Genomic DNA, 25,879 nt, shown 5'->3' on the forward strand with positions numbered 1-25,879 from the left:
GAAGCTCTCACATATTAGTTTTCACTTGTTTCACAGGACATGGTGTCCTTCAGGACATAGTGTCAGAATACTAGGGACATGGTCTCTAGTTGATAGATTCTCTGGAAAGGGATGTAGGATAGAGTGTCACTAAGTGTCATGGGATGGTATGCAGACAATCAGATTTCCTCAAGTGCACACATTTTCACAGAGAGATACATACAAAGATGTATATTACAAATAAGGTATTTAAAACAGTCTGAATAGCTGCCAATAGAAGAATGGGTACAATGGTACATGGTACAACAGTTATAATAGATGAAGTATATTCATGAATTAGCAGAAATAAATCTTGAAAACATAACAGGAATGAAAAAAGCAATGTGCAGAATGACACCTATTATAGTTTGATTCCATTTAACATTCAGTTTCAATCTCACCCCAAAATATCGATGCTACTTTTGAATAAATCAATAAGCATTTACATGAAAACATCAGGGATGTATGCCTGGGTAGTACATCTACTAATCTCAAGGGAATGGTTATCTGTGGGCAAGAAATGAGAGAAATGTCAAACATATGATGAAAAGTTAATATTTGTTAGATCTGGGTAGGGGTAAAAGATATTGCTTGTATTATTCTGTATGCTATGAGTGCTAAGTCATTTCAGTCTTGTCCGAATCTTTGCGACCCCATGAACTGTAGCCCACCAGGGTTCTCTGTCCATGGGATTTTCCCATCAAGAATAATGGAGTGGGTTGCAATTTCCTTCTCCAATTATTCTGTGTACTCTTGTGTATATTTGGGGTATTTCATAACAATTAAAAATTTTTAAAGTAGTATTTCATTATACCTGTTAATACTAGAAACTCTTATTTCTGTACAAAAAAGGAATGTTTCAAAGCCACAGCCACAAGAGGTGTAGGACCTTTAAAAACTGAATCTGTGTGACATCTAGTGGTAGTAGTAATAGTTACAATTTAAGGGAAGCCTGGCAGGCTACAGTCCATGGGGTTGCAAAGAGCTGGATAAATACACAATTAGAAACAAATTTGATTCAATGTATTATTAATACCCGATTTCTGGGTTTAAATAAATTTCACAAACTTTTAAAATTTGTGCTTTTTATTTCTGTTTTCAGTGGTCTATTGTTGTTGTTCAGTTGATAAGTTGTGTTCGCCTCTTTGCAACCCCATGGACTGCAGCATGCCAGGCCTCCCTGTCCCTTACTATCTCCCGGAGTTTGCCCAAATGGTCTATACTTGAATATTTTTTATGGGGATGGCACTTTGGAACAAGGTTATCACCTCATATTTATTAATTATATGTCTCAGTCACTGATCTTGTGAAAAATGTATCAGTAATGTTAGTTCCAGTATCCCCAAACAAGGGGACCCCTGCCATCCCATTCTCTGGGTCAGTGAGGGCTGCAGCAGAGAGGCTTTGAGCTTCTCCCTTACACCCTGCTACACATCCAGCTGCCAGGCATCCCTTCTTGCCCCTGATCTGCTTCTCCTGCATAATCCCTCTAAGTCCTCAATGGCTCCACCATTATTCTAGGCCAGGGTTCTTCCTAAAGTCAACTTCCAAGTTTGCTTATGGAATTTGTCATAGCTAACACTTGGTTTTTTTTTACATTCCCCCACTAAAATGTGAGTGACTTGAGAGAAGGAATCACATCTGACACATGCCTTTCCCTTGAGAATCTAGAACAGTTCTTAGCACATAGTGCATGCATGTATGCTGTCACTTCAGTCGCGTCCAATTCTTCATGACCCCTTGGACTGTAGCCCGCTGAGCTCCTCTGTCAGTGGGATTCTCCAGGCAATAATAGTAGAGTGGGTTGCCATGCCTTCCTCCAGGGATCTTCCTGATCCAGGAATTGAACCCACATCTCTTAAGTTTCCTACACTGGCAGGGGGTTCTTTACCAAAGAATGTTCACTGATGAATTTCTACTACCACAACCCAGATTCCAGCCTTCACTACCTGAAGCCTAGACTAAGACAACAGTATTCTAAGCCAAAATCATGCTAACTACATCTTAAATTAAGCATCTCAAAAACATCTCTTTGCAAAATAGCACCACTTTCTCATCCCCCATTCCCAATAAAGTTTTCAATGTACATATCTCATATCCATTCCCACTCTCACCCTAAATGTCTTAGCTTTGACTTTAATAAGCTTCACAAACTGGTCCAGATCAACTTTCCCGAACTTCCCTCCTACTTCATCACTGAATAGATCTACTATTTCTCAGGCATACTGCAGGCATTCTCACCTTTATTTCTCCGCTCACATTTCTACTGTTCATCCACAATCCATTCTATACCTTTTTCTTTGTTTTTTATGTATGTCTTGTTTTGTTTTGACCTCTCAATTCCATGAATCTCTAAGTGACTTCTATCCACGTAAACAGTTCATAGCACTAACTACCCAACTGGTTGTCTGCAGTTCCATCATTATTTACTTTCTTGTCCATGTTCTTTCTCACCATGTGCAGAGCATTTTGCAAGGCTCTGAGCACCTCTCACAAAAGTCTATGGTGGGATTTGTGAAGTCCTCAGAGGGGAGCCAACAAGAGGAACTTGTTGAAATAAGGAAAGTTAGGTAAAGGGAGGGAGGCCATTGACCACAGTTGGGATAAGCTCCTACCATTTTTTATCTGAAGGGAGCTGGCACGTGATTCTGAATACTGTGTTAAACAAGCAATGCTTTATAATTTGATGAAGGACTGATGACAGTGACACCAGGAAGGTGACAAGCTATGAAACCTATCACATGGCTTTGGAACATGAGAGAAAGAGGAGTATCAGGCTCCCTGTACTGGATGAAAGATAACCACAAGAAGGTCAAGGAGGACTCTTCCATCATAAATTTGGCACCTGAACAGTAAGGAAGCCATTTATGATACTGCAGAGGTTAATGTGGAGAGTCATGTATGGATGTGAGAATTGGACCATAAAGAAGGCTGAGCACCAAAGAACTGATGCTTTTGAACTGTGGTATTCGAGAAGACTCTTGAAAGTCCCTTGGACTGAAAGGAGATCAAACCGATCAATCCTAAAGGAAATAAATCCTGAATATTCATTGGAGGGACTGATGCTGAGGCTGAAGCTCTAATATTTTGGCCACCTGATGCAAAGAGCTGACTCATTAGAAAAGACCCTGATGCTGGGAAAGATTGAAGGCAGGAGGAGAAGCGGACAACAGGGGATAAGATGGTTGGATGGCATTCCTGACTTAATGGACATGAGTTTGAGCAAGCTCCAGGGGATGGTGAAGGACAGGGAAGCCTGGCGTGTTGCATTTCATGCAGTCACAAAGAGTCAGACATGACTGAGTGACTGCATAACAACAAAAGGTGAGGAGGAGGATGAGCTTCTAGGAAAATAAAGTCAAGTCTGTTTCAGATGTAGCTTTTTGTAATTCCCTCAGCATATATAAGTATATTCAGTAATTTAAACATATCACACAGAACTGGGCAACAAGGCCAGCTCCAACACATTAGGTAAACAGCCCTGAACTTACTTTCTGAAACTTCCTTTCAACCACTGGCTCACATCAGCAATCCCGTAAACTCACAGTAGAGCCTTCAACATTAAGAAGCACTCAGTCCACTTCTCTCCTTCACTAACTTCGTGCCTTACCCCTTACCACCCACTCACAAACCCACTTCTGTCTTGCCCCCATCCTTAGAGTGTGTGTTTAGGCTGGACAGTGGGCACTGGTCCTGCTTCTTGGGCACTGGTCAAGCTCCTTGGTAGGGTCAGAATCCTTCCTTAACAATGACTCCTTGGCTGGGCAAAATCTTTGCAAAATCCTCTACCATGAGCTATGCTATTTGCTCTTGTCTCCCCATCCCTCTTCTATCATTGTTCTGTGCCTGCCCAGGAATCTGCTTGAACAAGGCTACTCACCTCCTCCCCTAGAGCCACAAGGCTACTCACCTCTACCCAGCTGACAGTGAGCCTAGGAGCCACGCTTTCCACTGCTGCTCTTGTTGGACTCTAGACCCCACGGTCTTGTTATATCTACCAACTGTCACCTCTAGGGCACCTCCATTATCCACTGACTGCCCTACCTCTGAGTTTGTAACAGGCTATTGGAGAATATGATTTAAGAATGCTGATGAGGTCTCTACTTACCTAGCAGAGTACCTAGCATAAAATAACATGGTAGTGGTAACAACTTCACTACTTGAGTGCCTACTAAATGCTAGGTAGTGCTACAAAAGCTTTATATGAATTAAGTCATTTAATCTTTACAACTGTGAGAGGCAGGCATCATTACTCATTACACAGATAAGGAAAGTGAGGCAGAGTAGGTATCCATAAAGTGTTTTCAGGATGAATATATTTAAAGTGGGTGCACAGTCATAAAAACAATCATTTTATTCATCCATTCCCCCAGCAGATATTTTAAAATTCATCCTCACTCAAGTATGTAACCAAACTCTGTCCTCCTTTCCTTCTTTACCAAGAGGACTAGAAGTCCATACTGCAAATTCTAGAATGCACCACTATCCCAGATGTTCTTCGCCTTCACTCAGAACATCTACTTCCCACCCATGGACGAGAGAAAAAGAGTAATTCCCAAAGTGGTTTCTTTCCTCTGTAATCTTGTTCCACACCTAATTCTCCTTCTCCAGGAACCCTGTTCTAAGTCTCCTGAACCACATTTCCAGCCTTTGCCTCTCAACTTGCCAACAAGTTGACTCAACTGCCTCTTGCCTACTGCCAAAAACATGAAACTTTTTTCTACCCAAATGAGAATCCCTTCTCAATCTTGCAAAATTCTCAAGCACTTTCTCTTCATCACAAAATTTCTCCAAAGCATAGTTTTACAGTATCTTTCCCTTCTCTACCAAAATTCATGCCTTAACCATATGATCTGAATGTCACATCCACATACTTCATGAAAACTGTAAAAAGCCCTCAAGAACCATCATGAGTCTTTCCATACATCACTCCAGTATCTCAAGTCCAGACCATGGAGGCTGACATCCATGGCCTCCATGATCTGGCTCCTAATAGTCCCTCTAGCCCTCTCTTTGGCTAGTTCCTTCACATCCCCATGGGCTTCCCTTGTGGATCAGTTGGTAAAGAATCCACCTGCAATGCAGGAGACCTGGGTTCAATCCCTGGGTTGGGAGGATACCCTGGAGAAGGGAAAGGCTAACGAATCCTGTATTCTGACCTGGAGAATTCCATGGACTGTACAGTTCATGGGGTTGCAAAGAGTCAGACACGACTGAGTGACTTTCACTTCACTTCACATCCCCATGGGTTTCACATGCTCAAAACTTACCTTTCCCTTAAGGTTCTTTCCAAGGTTCTCCCTTTCATAAAGCTTGCTCAAATAACTCCCTCCTCAGGTTCAAGAGGGAGGGGACATATGTATACCTATGGCTGATTCACGTTGAGATTTGACAGAGAACAACAAAGTTCTGTAAAGCAATTATCCTTTAATTAAAAAAAATAAATTAAAAAAATAACTCCCTCCTCTAATTTCTTTGATCCTATTTGTGCCAATTAATTGCTTCAAACACACTGCCCCAAATATGTACACACAGTTATGCTTTTCAATGACACAAAAGCTCCATCAGGGAAAAAGTAATACTTTATTTTTATTTCCTACAGTAACTAGCAGGGGCAGGATGAGGGCGCAAAATTTAAGAGTCAAGCATTCTAAGGTTCCTGTAATCACAGAGTTTGCACTTAAACTTTTATCACATTTGCCTCACCCTGGCCCTGCCCTGTAACTAGTGATGTCTTTTTTATATAGATTGAGAATAAAAGAATCTAAACCGATGAATCAATGAATGAATCAATGGTGTGTAAGTACTTTGGGTGATAACTACTCATCTTTGTTGCAAATGAGATTGGAGATGATATATATATATGCAATCACATGAGACAGTAAAAGAAGTTTGCTAAACAGTTTCTAGGAATATAATAACACCCAGGAAGATGGAGTCCCCCTAATTCTTACACAAGATGCTGCTGTGTCTGAATATAACACCTGGATTGATTTACTGCAGTCAAGCTGGGAGAAATCTGAGGAGGAAGCCAATAGAAGAGAATAACAGAGCCAAGACAGGGTCTTGGCTGATCCGTCATGCTTGGGGCCTGCCATCCTCTGCACTTCTTGTGGAGATGACTAGCTATCTGACCCTTAAAGCCAGTTGAATTGGGGTTTTAAGTTATTTCAGTGAACACAAGACTAATAGGGTATCATTTCCCAGGTGGAATGTTGTGGCAGAATAGCCAGGTTACCTCTGCAACATCCTCCTCTCTTGCTTATTCCAAGCGAAGGATGAGTGGGTCTGGTGTAAAGGCCCCAGGCCCACCTGGGACTTAAGAGCTCTTGCTCCTGAATGCCTCAGCCATGAAACCAACCAAAGACCCTATGTGCTTCCGTCTCCCCTCTGAGAAGCCAATAGACCAGACTCTCCACCTGACACAGACAAAACTGCAGCTCCCCGACTGCTTTTCTTGAGACTAACCAGTAGGAATGAAACACTGTTTTGGCCCAGTGTCCAAAGGGCACTGTCTGATGAAATTAACATCTGTGAAGTCGATTCTTTGACTCATAAGGGGCATTTGGCCCCTTATGCCTGATTTCAAACAGGATAAGAGATATTAAGTCATTAGGTACATTCAGGACCCCTAAAGTTCCCAGAAAATAATCACACTAAACTTCATGAAATTAAGAAAGATGAGTATAGCAAAGGAACAGTTTTTCATGAGAAAAAGTCTATAGAGTTTGATCTTTGGCTTCAAGCCAGAATGGTGTAAAAGGGACAGGTCCTGCACATGAAACAAAACCAGGACAAAATACCTGAAACAATCCATTTCAAGACAGTGATCGCTGAGCAACAAGGCACAGTAATCACTGAGGAATGAGGAAAAAAGTATTCTCTACTACAGTGAGGGGGGGTGGGGGATGTATATGAAGCCTGGTGTCTCCTTGACTGAAGGAAAAGGAACTGAAAGTACAGAGAAACTTACAGAGGATCCTTTTCGAGTCTTCAGCTGAGTAATAAATGCCTGTGTATGAGGAAATGACACAAAAAGAAAGGACCCCCTGAAATGATTAGAGAGCATGGCTCAAAAAGACTCAGGAAAAATTTCTCTTCCTGTCAATCACACATCAATAAAGTGGTTTTACTATATGTGAAAAGAATCTGAAAAAGAATGAATATGTGTATATATAAAACCGAACCACCTGACTGTACAGCTAAAACTAACACAAATTGTAAATCAACTATACTCCAATAAAATTTAAAAATAAAATAAATAATTTTTAAAAATAATAGATTTTCACTAGAAAAAATAAAGTGATTTCAAAAATGCAATAAAATAATTTATCTTCCCACAGCCAAAGTGGGAATCCTCATAACTCACTAGCATTGGGTAGCATACATTCGAGACTATTGCCTTAGTTGCAGGGCAAAATTAGCCCAAGACTGAATGCTCCCTTGGTCCCACTTCACAAAGCTTCTTAAAAAAAACTAAGACCTGAAAAGATATCAAACTATTTCCAAGTAACTTAATTGCACCTAGGAAAAAAGCTAGAAAATATTTACTGTAGGAATAAAAATGCTCAGCATTCAAGAAGACAAAATTCACATAAAAAATTACCAAAGAAGAAAAATAACCAATAATAAGGAAAAAATAAATCAAAATTGCCCCAATGCAATGACAGAATTAGTAACCAGAAACATTAATGCAATATTCTAATTGTCTCCTGTACATTTTAGAAGCTAGAGGAAAGAATGAACATATTAAGTAGAGGATGGATGATATTTTAAAAATAATAAATATAAATGCTAAATATACCAGACAGGATTAACCGTAGATATCACCGAGAGAAAAAAAAATCTTTAGCAACAGAAACTTTCAAAAATGAAACATGGAAAGGCAAAAAAACAAAAAGAAAGGAATTACATCAGTGAGCTCAGTTCACCCTAGAGAGAAGATAGTGAAAAAATCCTTAAGAAATAAAGACAAATTTTTTTTCAAATTTAATAAAAACCTAAGCCAAGAAACTCAAATAAACCTAAGGTATACAAAACATGAAGGAAAGTATACCAAGGCACATCAAAATCAAATTGTTCAAATGGCAATAAAGATAAAATATCAAAATCAGAGAAAATAGACATATTACATAAGAACAGCTAAGGGTGATATTAGATCTCTTATCAAAAACAAAGCAAATGAGAAGAGAGTAAGAAATCATCCTTAAAATACTGAAAGAGAAAAAACTATCAACTTACAATTTTATAAGCAGTGGAAAACTGCTTCAAAGACAAATGTTAAAATCCAGAAAACATTTATATACAAAATTCAAAGGCTTACATCTCATATCATTTACATGATAGATGATTATAGATTTCAAGCATGGGACTTATTAGACAAAACCTTAAATCAGCTATTTTAAATATGCTCAAAGAGCTAAAATAAACCATAAAAACTAAAGAAAACAGAAATTCTGGAGTTGAAAAATAGTGACTAGAATGAAAAATTCCTATGAGGAATGCAATAGCAGAGTTGAGCTGGCAGAAGAATAAATCAATATTATGGAGATAGGTCAATTGACATTATTCACTCTGAGATAAAGAAAGAAAAAAAATGTAAAATAACAAAGCCTGAAAGACAAATAGAACACCTTCAATTATACCAACATGTGCATAAAGAAGTCACAGAAAGAAAAAGAAGCTAAAATAATATTTGAAGAAATAATGGTCCCAAACTTCCCAAATTTTATAGAAAATATTAAACCACAAACCCAAGAAGCCCCAATGTACTCCAGGTAGGATAAACTCAAAGAGATGCATATTGAGGGAAATCATAATCAATCTATCCAAAGATAAGGACTGAATCTTGGGAGCAGCAACAGAGAAGCAACTTATCACATATAAGGGATGCTCAATGAAATTAACAGCTAATTCCTCATCAGAAACCTTGGAAGCTAGAAGGCAGTGGGATTATGTAGTCAAAGTGCTGAAAGAAAACACTGATAATAACTCTATATCCAACAAATCCATCCTTCAGAAATCAATGAGAAATTAAAACAAAGCTAACAGAATTCATTGCTAGCAGATTTGCTCTGCAAGAAATACTAAAGAGAACTCTTTAGGCAGAAATGAAACTGGACAGTAATCTGAATTCCCATGAAGAAATAAAGAACACTGATACCCATAATTATATATTTTTTGTTTGCAACTTTTTCTTCTATATTATTTAAAAGCAACAATTAAAAATCTGTGTTAATGGGCATATAAATTTGAATGTTATTTCTATAACAATAATAGCACAAAAGAGGAGGGAGAAAATAGAGCTATGTAGAAGCAGTTTCTGTATATAAATAAAATTAAGTAGGCATTATTTTTAATCAGAGTATTATTCATTAACATATTTCTTTGAAAGGACAGTGTCTTCAATAAACAGTGTTGGAAAAACTAGATAGCCACATGCAAAAGAATGAAACCACTATCTTACAACACTCACAAAAATTAACTCAAAATTATTAAAGACCCTAAATCATAAAACTCCTTCTAGGAGAACATAGGTGGTAAGCTCTTTGACATCATTCTTGGTGATTATTTTTTAAATTTGACATCAAACCAAAGGCAACAAGACCAGAAATAAACAAATGAGACTATGTCAAACTGAAAAGCCTCTGCCCGGCAAAAGATACCACCAACAAAATGAAAAGGCAACCTACCAAATGGGAACGAATACTTGAAAAGTCATATATCTGCTAAGGATTCGTACAATTCAATATCAAAAAAAAACTTTAAAAATAGGCAGAGGATCCAAATGTCCTTGACATTTCTCAAGGACGCACAGATGGCTAACATGAAAAGGTGCTCAGCATTACTAACCATCATGGAATGCAAATAAAAACCACAGAGAGACAGCACTTCATATCCACTAGAATGCCTTTTATCAAAAAACACAAGAAATAGCAAGTATTGGTGAGGATGTAAAGAAAATGAGTCCCTAGTACACTCTTTTGGGAACTGTAAATGGGTGTAGCCGCTATGAAAAATAGTACAGGGTTCCTCAAAACAATAAAGTAAAACTATATGATCCAGCAATTCCACTTTGGGGTATTTATCAAAGAAAATTAATACACTAACTCAAAAAGATATATGAACCTCATAAAGGATTATAAGGATTTTATGTTAACTCTATGCCAAATTAGATAACTTAGGTGAAATGAACAGACTCCTAGAAAGACATAAACTATAAAAACTGACTCAAAAAGAAACAAATACTGGAAGTAAAGAGAATGAATTAATAATCAATAGTTTCCAACAAAGAAAAGTATAGGTCTAGAAGGTTTTATGAGTGAATTCTATCAATTAAAAAAATTCTACCAATTAAAGAATAATACCAATCCTTCATAAAGTCTTCCAAGAACAAAAGAGAAAGGAATGCTTCCTTACTTATTCTATGGAACCAGTATTAAGCTGATACCAAAGCTAAAGACAACACAAGATAACTATAGACCAGTATCTGTTTTGAATATGGTTACAAATATCCTTAACAAATTCCTAGTAAATTGGCCCTAGAAAAACATAAAAAGGATCATACCATGATAAAAAACATTTAGCACATCATGAATACAAGGAATTTCCTCAATTGATTAAAAAAAAAGAACTATAAAACACCCCAGTCACATAATACTTACTTGTGAAAGATGGAAAGCTTTTCCCCTAAAATCAGGAACATAATAAGGATGCCTGCTTTCAACACTTCTATTCAATATTATACTGAAAGTTCTGGCCAGAGCAATTGAGGGAACAGAAAAAGAATAAAAAGGTACACAAATTGGAAAGGAAGAAGTAAAATTCTCTCTCTTTGTAAATGACATAATCTTGTGTATAAAAAATTCTAAGCAATCACAAAAAGAAAAAACTACTAGAGCTAGTAAATAAATTCAACAAAGTTTCAGGATATAAGACCAATAAACAAAACCAATTGTGTTTCGATACATAAGTAATGAACAATGTAAAAGGGAGATTAATAAAATAATTCCATTTATAATAGCATTAATAATACTTAGGAATAAATATAACCAAGAAAGGAGCAAGACCTGTGTGCTGAAAAATATAAAACATTTTTGACAGAAATGAAGAAAACTTAAATAGAAAAACGTCTTGTGTTTATGAATTGGAAGACTTAACACTGTTAAGATGGCCATATATCCCAAACCTGTCTAAGGATTCAATGAAATCCCCATCAAAATCCCAATGTCCTCCCTTACAAAAATGAAAAAGACAATCCTAAAATTCATATGCAATTTCAAGGGGGCATAATAGCCAAACATTGAAAAAGAACAAAGTTGGAGGGCTCACACTTTTCAATTTCAAAACTCGTAAAAATTACTAAGCTACAATAGTCAAAAGAGGGTATTACTGGGATGAAAACAGTAACATGGATTGATTGAATAGCATGGAGAGACCACAACGTATGTAAACCCATACATATACATTATCTTAATTGATTTCAACAGAGTGCCAAGACATTTCAGCAGAGAAAGAACAGTCTCTTCAACAAACGGTGCTGGGATAACGGAATAGGCAAATGTAAAAGAAGGAAGTTGGACTTTTACTTCATATTATATATAAAATTAATTTGAAATGGATTAAAGACCCAAATTAAAGTTAAAATTATGAAACTTTTCAAAGAAACCATAGGTGTAAACCTTTATGACCTTGGATTTGGCAATAATTTCTTAGATATGACATCAAAAGCACAAGTAGCAAAAGAAAAAATAGATGAACTGGACTTTTTGAAAATGAAATCTTTGGAGGATTAAAAGACACTATCAGGAAAGTGAGAGAATGAGAGAAAATATTTGCAAATTATACAACCAATAAGGGTCTAGAATCCAGAAAATATATTTTTCTGAAGAAAGAAAAAACTTAAAACTCAATTTAAAAAAAAACAAAAACAGGCAAAGGACTTGAATGAACATCTCTCCAAAGATGTAAATATGACCAACAAGCACATGTAAAGATGCTTAGTTATTAAGTAATTAGGGAAATACAAACCAAACCACAATGACATACGACTTCACACCCATTAGGATAGCCACACACAAGAAAAGAAAATGGTAAATATCAAGTGTAAGTGGGAATGATATATTGTTGGTAGGAATGTAAAATGGTGTGGCTAAAGTGGAAAGTAGCTTGGAGGTTCCTCAAAAACTTCAACATAGAATTACTGTATGACTCATTCCGAGGTATATACTCAAAAGAACTGAAAACACATGTCCACATAAAAGTTTGAATACACAGGTTGATAGCAACATTATTCACAATAGCCCAAAGGCAGAAACCACCCTAGTGTCCATGAATTGACAAATGGATGAGTGTGGTATATATCAATACAGTAAGTTATTATTCAGTGACAAACAATGTACTGATATATGGTACAACGTAGATGAACTTTGAAAACATTATGGAGGTGACAGAAGCCAGGCCATATATTCCATTTATTTGAAGTTTCCAGAACTGGTAAATTCATAGAAACCTACTTAGTGGTTGGTATGGGTTGGGAGGAGGGAGGAATGAGGATTGATTACTTAATGGGTGTGTAGTCTCCAGCTTTGATAAAGACATCCTGGAACCAGACAGTGAGGATGACTGCATGATATCAAGTACAGTGATGGCTGACTTTATTTACTGCCACTGAACTGTACACTTTAAAATGGTAAAATGGTAAATTTTATGTTATGTGCATCTTACCACAATAAAAAGTAAAACATATACTTAAAAAGTCTAATTCTTTATGAACATTGAGCTATACAAACAATTGTCTCAGATCTTTTTAAAAAAAATTATTTTCAATTTTCTTGTCCCTATCCAGAATCCAAATAGTAAATTGACAGAAAATACTGACTTTGATGGAGAAGGAAATAGCAACCCACTGCAGTATTCTTGCCTAGAAAATTCCATGGACAGAGGAACCTGGCAGGTTACAGTCCATGGGGTCGCAAAGAGTTGGCCACGACTGAGCACATCAGCAGCACTGACTTTGAGGCCCAACAAAGGCCCAGTCCAGGTCAGCTCTGTCACTTACCAACTGTTTAAAATGAGGCAAAACCCCTCTCTTAGTGCCTCAGTTTCTTCATCTGCAGACTAGTGAATAATATAAATTATGCAGGGCCTGAGTAGTGGCAATACCATACATAAGGAATAAAGGAGCACTTACCAAGGTGATGATAATAAAAAATAACTGTAATGGATTGAAAGACACTACTAAATCAAATAAATACCATGAGTCCATAATGATAATCAATTAAAAGAAATTTAGGAAAAAGTGTCACTATTCATAGCTACTTGAATTCCTTACTTTCAAGGCTAGTAATTAAGGGAAAAGAAACATTTATCTCTTTTTAGGAAGAATTACATTTGGGGGTAACCCAATGATTTTCAATGATTATGAAAAACTTTTCAGAAGATAGACATAAATGTAAAAGGAAAATAGAATTAACAATGAATTTCACAAACTCCAATGCAAAGTTTGATTTGGATAAAAATTAGCAACTAGTATTAAAATGATTAGGACTGGATGGTCATATTGTAACCATACAAATTACTTCAGAGTTGCAAGAGGGGACACAGAAGACTGGAAGCACAGACTATCATCACCCTAACCCAACGGTTATTCTTAACTGTACTGATGGTGGGTCAGATGCTGTGCTTTCTGATGTTATACATAAAAATTAGATTAGTAGTTGCCTAGAGTTGAGGGGGAAGGATCTAGGTGTCATGACCACTAAACCAGACAGTTTCTTCTTGGGGTGATGAAAATGTTCTAAAACTGATTGTGGTGATGGTTGTACAAACCAGTGAATGTACTAAGAACCAATGCATTATAAATTTTAAATGGGTGATTGCTTGTGAATTTTATCTCAATAAAGCTGTTATGTCCCAAAAATATATACAGCTATATCCAGGATAAATCATCTTCAATCCAAACAAAATTAAAAATATAGCATCTACAGAGCAGAAAACTGAATTGGAGAAAAATTAGGTATCCAGAACTATCAAACACAAATAAATAATTGAGAGCTTAAAGAAAAAAACACATTAGGGGGAAAAAGTACTGAAAAGTATCTTCTTTCTCTATTTTAGCTGAAAATAAACATTTACACAGTACTACAATTGTGTGGCACAGTGACCACAAAAGTTGCAAGCATTTAAAAATGCTGAAGAATCACTGCTCCAGCATCATAATATTAAACCAAAATTTTAATAAAAGTGATGTTTTAAAAATTGCTATGTCTCAGAAGTTAACCTATAGCTTCAGCTGAACAGTGAACTTAATATTTGGCTATTCAAGATTCAGCCAAAACGTCTATTTAACTTCATGATGCCACTTACATGTGGAATCTAAAAAACTACAACTGGTAAGTAAAACAAAAAGAAGCAGAAACCTATAGTTTACTTATGTTTAGATCCTTTATGTCTCTCCATTCTTTCACTTCTTCCTCCTCTTTGCCTCCCACTAAGAACCAGATCAGTAGGAAAATCTAGAATACTTCAACCAAAACAGGATCTCATCTAGCTACTTAAAAGTATGCCAGAACAGGAGCCATCTCCACCCCATCCTTTGTTGTCACTGTTTAGTCTTTAGTACCCCATGGACTGTGTAGCCCACCAGGCTTCTCTGTCAATGCAGGAGATGCGGGCTTCATTCCTGGGTTGGGAAGATCCCCTGGAGAAGGAAATGACAACCCACTCCAGTATTCTTGCTGGGAAATCTAATGGACAGAGGACCCCATCCTTTGGGTGGGTCTAAAATAAGTCTTGCTGCCATTAGCAAGAAACTCTGAGACTCAGATTCAAACTCAGCCTAAGTGTCTGCCTGAAGACGACAGCCTTGCCCTAGTCCCAGTGGGCATCTGCTGTATCTGTGAGTCATCTCCTAGTGGAGATGGGAGACTCTTCCCTTATACCCTGATCACCAGCTGAGTCCTCTTGAAGGCTCTCTTCCCAGACAAAGGTTGAACACCTTTCATCTCCTTTCTTATCCCATTCCACCTTCTTTCTCTTATACCAAGTTTTGGCTGGGGACCCTTCACACAAGAACATCCCCTATCGCAGAGCCACAAAGCTTCACCTTGTGACTAACGCTCTTGAGTGTTGAGTAGCACTCAGAAACTCTTGCTGCCAAATCCCAGGGCCAGACTGCACTCTTTGGGGAGTGGCATGGGCTGACTGAGTTCAAGATTGCCCTCTGAGCCTGTCTTTTCACACCTAGCCCTCCTTGATGGTGCCACACTGGTTGAGGCCGAGGCCTTGAAGGACATTCTCCTGCTGCCTTCAACACTTCTGCCTGGGTGCAGTGAACACAGGTCATCCATATGGGGGGGCAGAATGCCTGGCAGCCTGATTGACACAGAAGTTATCTATGGCTCCAGGGCACCTGGAACTTTTTTCTAAAAAAAAAAAAATGTACAGAACTGGACTTCCCTAGTGGTACAATGGTTGAGAATTCACTTGCAAATGCAAAGGACCCAGGTTTGATCTATGGTCCAGGAGGATTCCACATGCTACCAGGCAGCTAAGCCCCTGGACCACAACTACTGCACCCACATGCTTCAGCTACCGAAGCCCATTCCCTTAGAACCTGCGCTCCTCCACGAGAGAAACCACAGCAATGAGAAGCCTGCGCACCACAGTGAAAAGTGGCCCCCGCTTACTACAACTAGAGAAAACCACCCATGGGCAGCAGGGAAGAGCCAGCGCAGCCCCAAATTCTTTAAGTTTTTTAAAAAGTATAGAACGGATATAACATTTCTCTTCAATGAAATCTGTATTCTTTCCCATAATTTTTCCCCCTTTTTCTTTTCCCATTTATGCAATTAGGTTGTTCTCTTCTCACTGCGTCAGGAAAGGTATATTATAACCAAAACCAGAATTTTTTTTTAGAAGAAGCCTCTTCTTGGCATTTATGCTTCCATGCCTATACCACTCCTTAAGGAACAGAAAGGACTCATACATAAACAGATCTGGAAAAATTTTTTATAAAAGCAAATCTCTCCCTAAAGTTCAAAGCTAGCCCTGAAACTTCCAAGAGGCCAAGAGTGCAGTCAAGGTCCACAGACCACCCAGCATCCACTGAAGGAAGAGAGATCTTCCTTTCAACAGCAGCACATCATCCCTCTGCCCAAAGATTGCTGCAAAACAAACAAAGCTTCCCTACCCCAGCCGCATTAATAAGCATGGATTAGGTGGAACTACAAAGCATCATTTCCCAGCAAACTGGGGAGGGCTTTGCAGTGCACACCCGGGAGGAAACCATCATGTCTGAAGCATGTTGAATGTTCCTGAGCCCTACACAGTGGCAGCCTCTTTCACTTCTCACAGACCAGTAACTTTCACCTCAGGCCATCTTATTCTCATACAGATGCACACAATTCTTTTCAGCTGGTGCTCCTTTTGGTTGCTTTGGGAAAATTTCTCTTCTGTTCTCTCAATGACATCATACACATAACCAGTTACATTAAGAAAACAATATTTTAAGGCCACACTTGAAACTCATTTATAAAGCTGTGGTTAGAGGGAGGATAAACAGAGTACAAGTTTGGAGGTAAAAAAAATACAACCGGGGACCTCCTATTTTGAAACTTGAAGCAAGAAGAAAAATTTATTGTTCTTAGGTTGGTTGATCCTACAAATCTTGATCAATGTTTAATGCAACCTAAAAACAAAATGAAAAGTAAATATTCTTTAATATAATTATAAACTTTAACTAATACAATTAATTGTATGCTTTTGTATTAAATCAATTGTAGCATATTATATTAAAATGTGCTTTAATACAATTAGAAATTTTAATTAGTACAATTAGAAATATAATTTTCCTTGGAAGAAAAGCTATGACCAACCTAGACAGCATATTGAAAAACAGAGACATTATTTTCCAACAAAGGTCTATCTAGTCAAAGCTATGGTTTTTCCAGTAGTCATGTATGGATGTGAGAGTTGGACTATAAAGAAAGCTGAGTGCCGAAGAATTAATGCTTTTGAAATGTGGTGTTGGAGAAGACTCTTAAGAGTCCCTTGGACTGCAAGGAGATCCAACTAGTCAATCCTAAAGGAAATCAGGCCTGAATATTCATTGGAAGGACTGATGCTGAAGCTGAAACTCCAATACTCTGGCCACCTGATGCGAAGAATTGACTCATTAGAAAAGACCCTGAAGCTGGGAAAGATTGAAGGCGAGAAGAGAAGGGGACGACAGAGGATGAGATGGTTGGATGGCATCACTGACTCGATGGACGTGAGTTTGAGCAAACTCTGGGAGTTGGTGATAGACACAGAAGCCTGGCATGCTGCTGTCCATGGGGTCACAAAGAGTCAGACACAACTGAGTGACTGAACTTACTAAATACAATTAGAACTGTGAAATGTACAAGCTACACAAAATTAGAGCTTAGGTAACTTCTATGTGACTATGTAAATGAAGCTTTTTGATAGTTTCAGATTATTTCACATAAAATCCAAGTTCAACATAATAATAATTTAATTGTATCCTCAGTGTATTTATTAACCCATCCTTTCTTCTACTTCTCTGGCTATTCTCTCTTATAGTTGTCTGTATCGTTCTTGTAGGTTCCTGTACCCATCCCTTAGATGTTGAAATTTCTCATGGTTTCACCCTGAGAGGGTTTCCCAGGTGGTTCAGTGGTAAAGAATCCACCTGCCAATGCAAGAGATATAAGTTTGATCCCTGGGTTGGGAAGACACCTTGGAGAAGGAAATGGCAACCCACTTCAGTATTTTTGCTCGGGAAATCCCCCGGACAGAGGCACCTGGTGGGTTACAGTCCATGAAGTCAAAAAAGAATTGGACATGACTTAGCAACTAAACACACACACATACATACACACACACACACACACACACACACACACACACAAACACTTCACCCTGAGACCCCTCCTTCACATTCTACATTCTCTCTTGAGCATCTGACTCACTCTCCTAGCTTCGCTTAGTATATATGACTGAATTCCTCTTTCCTGCCTGGACCTCTCTCCTGTCCTCCAGACCCACCTGCATATCTCAGTGACCTGAAACTCAGCATGTCTGCAACTGAAGCCATCATTTTCACAAAACCTACTTTCTATTCATATGTTCCTCAATTCAACCAATGGTAAAGTTCAAAAAATGGTGACGAGTCCAGTTGCCCAAGGCAGAAATCTGGGCTTCATCCTTGATTTCTTTCTCCCCCTTATCCTCCCAGCTAATAGCAAATCCACTCAACTGTCCTCATCTGTGCTGTGTGCATCCTGATCCTATTCACCTTGCACTTGAATGACTATGATAATTTCCTAAGTTGTCCACTGTTTCCACTCCCACCCACTCAGATCTTCCCTGCACCTTCTAAAAACACTTATCTAATCCTCACATAAACCCTTTTGATGACTTCTACTGCACCTAAGTCCAAAATCCCTAACATGACACACAGAGCCCAGTATGATCTGGCCTATATCCACCTCTCCAACCTTCAGATCACTTCCTTCCCCTCACTCCATGCAACTCAAACCAAAATATTGGACTATTCCAGTTCCTTGAAAGCATCTTGCTGTCTCTATCTGCTAGACTTATCTCAGGCTAATTCTTTAAATGTCATTCCTGCATCAGACTCACCGAGGCTAGATCAGGTTTCCCTGCTCTGTCCTCTCAGAGAACTTTCCCCCAGCAGCCCGAGGATCCCAAAGGGCAGAAACCCAATCTGTTTTGCTCTCTGGTATTTTCTAGCTCCCTGCATAGTACTCAACCACAGCAGCCATTTAATAAAAATATATCCACTGACTGATTAGAACCAAATCCACCCAGCTCCACTTTCTGAACAGCTCTTAAAACACCATTTACTATTTTCGGTCATCAATGCTATCTCTCCGTAGATTACAATAGCCCGCCTGGTGGGTCTTCTCAAATCTATCACTCCATTTTCTTCTACACACTATAGCCAGATGGCCTTCCTAAGACGCAGCTCTGATCACATTGACCTCCACTGCCTTTAGGATAAAATACATATGTCTGAGCACAAATTCAGGTCCTTTAGTGGCCTGGCCCCTGATTTCTCCACTGTCCCAGCTCTGATCTCTCCCTGCCTCCCATTCCCTCTCTCTTCACCCTCAGCTGGGTCTTGATACTTTCTGTGCTCCCAGACTCCCACCCCCCTCAATGAGTGACAAGGCTGACTTTCTCCATGAAGCTTTCCCTGATCAAGGGTCTTCAGCCAGGCAGCTGTTCTACTTTGTCAGTGCCCACTGATGCAGGTGACTCAATGCAACCTCTTTCAGGGCAGTCCTGGGTCATAGCTGCTGATGGCATCAGATATCAACAGCTCCTCCTCTCGCTCTCAAAGCATACTGCTTTGGACGACCAATTACCTGGCCACTCTAACACTGACAATTACTTGCTTGTCCAGTTGTTTGTTTCTTTCCCAGACAAGGTCAGAACGACCTGTTTTGGCCATAAAAACAGTGGGCACAGTATGTGTGCACAGGAAACACTGTATGATTATTAAATAAACTAACGTACATAAATACTGTAAAACATGCACTCTCATTAGGTTATTTACATGGCTCCATGGTTTATTACTGAGAACCAAAATATCGGCCCCCAAAATTTAAAGATTATGTATTTTTCCACATGATTTTTAATATACATTTTGAAGAGATTTTGAAATTTTCAAAGCCTCACTTCCGATCAACCACATCACCCCCTGCACAGGAGGGCACACTGCTCACCCCACATTAACACCCAGCTACCTCCCCATCAGAACCCACACTTCTGTGTGGAGCCAGACAAGTGCCTGCCCTCACTCTCGGGGCCAGCAGCACACTGCATAGAACATCAGTTAGAAACAAGTTGGCACCCAGAAAGCTGATTTCTTTCTGTGAAGCAAAAGACCGATTTTGCTATCCAACCCTGGCCTGAGAGACACTAGGCTTTCCCAAGAAAAACAAGAAACTCTGTTTTTCACAAAACACTTTCCTAAGGATACTTACATCAGAGAGCATTGGTTCGTCGAGTTCTTCCACTCTGCTCAAGTTTGGTGCCCCGTATCGATCACTAATTTCAGCTAGTGTTTTGCCTGAGTCGGCTCCATCCTATAGTCATACGATCATAAATGAATCATATAATTCATTTTCACTTTCAAATGACTTTGAGATTAATACATTAATTTGCTTTCAGTTCTGCTAAGAAATTTCTGAGTTATAACATCAAAATTCAACATTGTCAGTTAATGGAATGAACCAATACCTGTTAATGACAAGAGAATTCTAAAAACAAATGCCAAAATGTGTTTTTAAAAAAATACATCAGAAATTTAAAACATATCACTGCATGTAATCATATGGTCAATAATCTCATAATATTCTGGTTTTTAAAAATACAAAAACGAACTGAATATCCCAGTTTTACCCACTTTGAGGACTGGCTTTAGAGTATACCCTATTTGTGACTTGTTATTACTAGATTATGTATTTGAACTATCAGTTTTGATGATCTCCATATTAAAACTTTAGCTACTGGGCTTCCCTGGTGGCTCAGTGTTAAAGAATTTGCCTACCAATGCAAGAGACATGGGTTCGGGAGGATCCAACATGCTGCGGGAGCAGCCTGTGTGCCACAACTATTGAGCCGGTGCTCTAGAGTCTGGGAGCTGCAACTACTGAGCCCATGTGCCCTAGAGCTTGTGCTCCTCAACAAGAGAAGCCACCACAATGAGAAGCCCGAGTAGCTCAACTAGAGAATAGCAGCCACTCACTGCAACTAGAGAAAAGCCTTGTGCAGCAAGACGACCCAACACAGCCAAACATAGATAAATAAAATTGTTTTTAAAACATATCTACTAATGCATCAAAATTAAGCATCACACTCCAGGATACTTATTCATATCCCATAACAGAGTAACTTTTTCTTCTCACCTCTCCATGTACAGTATCCTCACCCTTAGCCATATTTTCCATGCTCATTCTCAACTCCTATAACATATAAAAATGGAGAAAAATACTTTGAATATGCTTTTCATTTTTATTCCATGTTTAATTTCTAAGCATTTTATTTTTACATTATGACCCATTTAACAGCAAAAATGCTGTCTTTCTTAAAGGAGAAATATGAATACAAAACTACAGATACAGTCTCATTTAATACTCTATTAATAGGTGACTAATACATTTTGTTTATAATTAAATAGAACGTTTTAAAACATGAAATAGGCTGAAACACTAAACCTGAAGCCAAATTACTAACAAAAGTGAAAAGTGACAAAATAAAAAGTTTAATAAACTCTTAGAATAAGAGATTTTGAAATAACTTTCAGTTAAGTAGAATTTCATACATAGTAAAAAAGAAGCAAATATTTCTAAAGTAATTAGTCTGGCCCAAGGCACTACCTAATACATGTGACCTCTCCACAGTACCTGGGCAATGCCCTCTATAAAGCACTCTGAATACATAGGAGACTGCTTTCTGAATGTGAAAACACAGAATCTTCTAATCAAACCAAACCTTGCTGTGGCCTCTATCTTTTCATTCTAAGGCAGCAAGCTGACTTAACTGCTCTTGAGCTGATTCACTTCAGCTGCCCAAAGGTGAGTCATCTCGTGACTTTTTATATAATGGCCCTGATGATTAGGGACACATATGGTACATGAGAGTCCCTTGGACTGCAAGGAGATCCAAGTAGTCAATCCTAAGGGAAATCAGGCCTGAATATTCATTGGAAGGACTGATGCTGAAGTTGAAACTCCACTACTTTGGCCACCTGATGCGAAGAACTGACTCGCTGGAAAAGACCCTGATGCTGGGAAAGATTGAAGGCGAGAAGAGAAGGGGACGACAGAGGATGAGATGGTTGGATGGCATCACCAACTCGATGGACATGAGTTTGAGCAAGCTCTGGGAGTTGGTGATGGACATGGAAGCCTGGCATGCTGCAGTCCATGGGGTTGCAAAGAGTTGGACAAGACTGAGCAACTGAACTAAACTGGTACATATGGGCTTCCCAGGTGGCACTAGTGGTAAAAAACCCAACCTGCTAATGCAGGAGATGTAAGAGACATGTGTTTGATCCCTGGGTTGGGAAGATCCCCTGGAAGAAGGCATAGAAACCCACTTCAGTATTCTTGCTGGGATAATCCCACGGACAGAGAAGCCTTATGGGCTATAGTCCATAGGGTCGCAAAGAGTCAGACACACTGAAGCAACTTAGCACTGTAAGCTTTTCTCCAGATCACTCCCTTCTCCTGTACACATCTTATCCCACAGCTTCGTGGTTCTGATGGAAAAATCCATGTTCTCACAGGACTCTGTTACCCAACCAAGGGATGGATACTTGACACAAACTTATCCAGTCAGAATCCTTCCCAAAATTCTTTTCTTAATCGAAACCCAAAAGAAAGGAATCTATTCCTTTCAGATGGTAGGAGCCACAGCATTATAAGACCTAGGAACCATTAAGGACCATGATGATCCTCATCCATGTGCAGCAAACCAGGCCACAGTGAGACAATAGCAGAGGTGTGAGCCCTGGCAGCACTGATTCTCTTGCTCCCAGAGGTCTAGAAGACCCAACTCAACCAAAGACCTTCACAGTTTAGTTGTAAAACCTTGCTTCAACCCAGGAGCCTTCCAATAAATTTCCTTTTGCAAATGATAGTTAAAGTCATGTCTCTGAAGCCACAAGAAAGCCAATATGAAAAGACCTGGATGAATTTGCCTCTGAGCAAGGCAGTATATTGCAGGAAAGAAAGGGGTGATAAGCCAGTAGGAATATGGATTATTAATGTTACTGCAGCTCTGGACACTCAGTCTGATAATGCCCAGAAAGTAAGTAACACGAACAGGGACCCTTTGGAGCCAATCCCTCCTATAAATCACAGACTTTCTATATCACTCAGATATAAGTATCAGGGCATCTCAATAAAACACATTTTCAATTCTTTTATCATTTTGATAACTATCTTCTTGATGTATTCTGAGTTTTCTTCTTTTATTTGCAATCACTGAATCTTAACTGAAGTGGAAGGGTGTGTGCATTTACGTGTGTGTGCATGCATGGATATCCATGTGCCCTATGCTCATTCAGACAAAGATAACATCAGCATCTGTGTTTTTTAAAACTCTGTATAGGTATTTGATTTTATCCTTTTAAAAGCTCATCTTTTTGACTCACAAAAGTAGTCTTCCAACACTTAGACTACAATAGGGCTAAATGATTTCACTTTGTAAAGAACAATTCTTATTCATCTCTTATAGAATGATAAGCATTGTAAATTGATGGGAAAAAATAGTAAATTAATTAAATCTCATTTTTTAAAAAATTTAATTTACCCTTTAACTTATTTTTCAAATCGCTTTAAACAATGATGCTCTCATCTAAGTCATTAATAAATATGCTCTGCAAAACCTGCTTCTAGTTTAAATTTTTTAAATTTTAACCATGGACTAAGTAGAGGAATAACATTTGAGTAACAATTGATAATTCTAAGTATATGATAAGAAATATCCAGTTGAAAAGTATAACTCAGTCATGCAAAAGTTTGGTCTATACAACATATACTTTTTGGACACAAGGAAACATTGACCAAGCAGGAGGCTTGACATAAAACAGACACAGTCAAGGGAGATGGACTTTTTTGACATAAGTTACTCAAAAATTTAAAGACATGAAAAATCCAAATAAGAACATATTTTAAAATGTAAGTTATTGCTGATAATACATCCAGTGTGAAGAAAAGAGTCAAACTACGGTCTCAGAGATCAGAATACCTCCAATACTACAAAGAATTTTGCCTTCAGTATCAGCTATCATAATTAGGAACCATATCAATGTTAGAGAGCGCCACTGCTCACAGAGCAGTTTCACATACACAAACTTATTTGATCCTTACAACAGCCCAGTGAGATATTGCCAATAACATTATACTGTTATCCCTATTTTTCTAAAAGGTAAACTGAAACTGGAAAGGGTTATAGGACTTGCTTAAGTCACACAAATAATATGTGGCAGGTCTTTAGACTGTGAATCCCCTGCTATAACAACTGGAAGTAACAGTGAGGATTCTAAGAGGTTTTCAATAAAACAAACATTTATAAAACTTTAATTTACCTTCTCAAATTGTTCTTGAGCTCTCTGCAGTTCTTCTATTCTCTGTCTCTCTTTTTCTTGCTCTTCCAACTCCAGTTGGAATTCCAGCTGTTGCTGAATATTCAGATATAAATAAGTCATATTAGAGTTTATTGCAAGGAATTCACTAGATTACTCTGAAGTATCCCAGGATAATTAAGGTTGCACTCACCTAAATTTCAGAAACTTAAGAGAAAAAATGGTCACAGTGTCCCAGTACTTTAGCTTTTACAAATATTTCGTGAAGTAAAAAATTTAAAAGGAAGCTTCCTTAGTTGCTAATTTTAGAAAAGCAGTATTTGTACAAAATTAAATCATTTTCCCTATTCTTCTAGAAGCTACAAATGAGACTGCAGTGATTTGTCTCAGATAAAATTTCTTTAAGAACTGATAGATCTTCAAATAGTCAAACTCTGGTTGTAAAACAGTAGATGAGAACATTTTTAAGTATATTACCTGAACCCAGAGACAATCAACAACATACTTGGCCCCATCTCAACATATATCCTAGCTCCAGGAGAATAGAAGTCCACAGACTAAATTCCTCTGGCCAAGCCTGACCCAACTCCTGTTTTTCTATAGTCCACAAGTGAAGAAAGGTTTTTATACATTTTTATGGTTGAATAATACCAAATGAATAATATTTTATTTCACATGAAAATTATGTGAAGTCCAAATGTCAGTGTCTATAAATAAAACTCTCTTGAAACACTGCCTGGCTCATGCTCACTCACTCATTTACTGTGACTGCTTCTGCCCCATGACAGCAGAGTCAAGTATTTGCAACAGAGGCAGCAGGTGGTGCTCTCACTGCCCTGCACTTCTGCTCAGCATAGTACATGCAAGTTCACTGATACCATCAGAACTCACAGTGTTTGGAGTGCCATAGTATCACTACACCGGGATATTTTTTTAACCAGTGCCTTATCCATCAAGAAAAGAAGTGAATTTTGAATGCTGCTCTTTTAAGACAAAGCAGACTGTGGGTTATTTTATTATCAAATTATTCAACAGCAAAGGATGGTGTTTCTCATTCAATGACACTGTACTAAAAGAATACAGTAGATGTCAATATTATCAGAGTAAGCACTCATCACAATGGTCTCAACTCGCATGAACACAAAGGTCGGAAATATTAGATAATTTAAAACAAAATTATTTCACCAGAACAGAATTTCTTCACAAAAATTAAAAGTGAAAAGAAGGCTGCAATGAAAGTAAGTTCCCAAGTGGCTCATCTGTTAGCCAACCAAAGAAACACACTTATCGATGGTTATTTAATTAAAACAAGTTTGATTTCAGTGTCTAAAAAAAATTAAGATTATTAGCCTTTTGGTGAGAACAATTGCTCAGAGTGGATGACATGAGGAACAACTTCAATGGCCAATTAAAGACAAGGGAAATACTGATCTTCCTTGCCCTCGATGAGTAGAAAAATCCTCTCAGCACTGCTTAGCTGTTGTTTATCAAAGAAGTTGATGCTGAGTTTGCAGTGACTGAAAAATCAACCACCATGAACACTCTTCATGGAATAAGTACTATAGGCAAGAACATCTTCAGACATTGAGGAACATTAATTCAGTACAACCAGATATGAAATCTGCTAAGATGTGTAACAACCTGCCAAAAAAGTGTGTGTGGAACAGAAAAAGCCCTAATTGGACAAATTTACAAAGTTTGTGAAAACATAGTGTTTAAAGTCTATGAGTTTTCACT

At 38.3% G+C, this 25,879-nt stretch overlaps 1 protein-coding gene across 4 annotated transcripts in view; it reads right to left on the reverse strand.

Annotated features, from left to right (window-relative positions):
• Positions 1-25,879, reverse strand: part of DYDC1 (DPY30 domain containing 1) — a 57,655-nt gene that overhangs the window by 19,232 nt on the left and 12,544 nt on the right. For 2 of the 4 annotated variants that reach the window (XM_020899051.2, XM_020899050.2), the window contains exons 5-8: positions 24,146-24,238; positions 20,958-21,014; positions 20,034-20,135; positions 17,586-17,710 (exon numbers count right to left, since the gene is read on the reverse strand). In XM_020899051.2, the coding sequence (XP_020754710.1) occupies positions 17,657-17,710; positions 20,034-20,135; positions 20,958-21,014; positions 24,146-24,238 (306 nt within the window). In that variant the 3' untranslated portion in view covers positions 17,586-17,656. Of the gene's footprint in view, positions 1-16,505; positions 16,709-17,585; positions 17,711-20,033; positions 20,136-20,957; positions 21,015-24,145; positions 24,239-25,879 lie in introns of those variants that run through there. The other 2 variants (XM_020899052.2, XM_020899053.2) reach the window with 2 other exon arrangements.

Source organism: Odocoileus virginianus, chromosome 7 (genome assembly GCF_023699985.2).
Source record: "Odocoileus virginianus isolate 20LAN1187 ecotype Illinois chromosome 7, Ovbor_1.2, whole genome shotgun sequence".
NCBI lineage: Eukaryota > Metazoa > Chordata > Mammalia > Artiodactyla > Cervidae > Odocoileus > Odocoileus virginianus.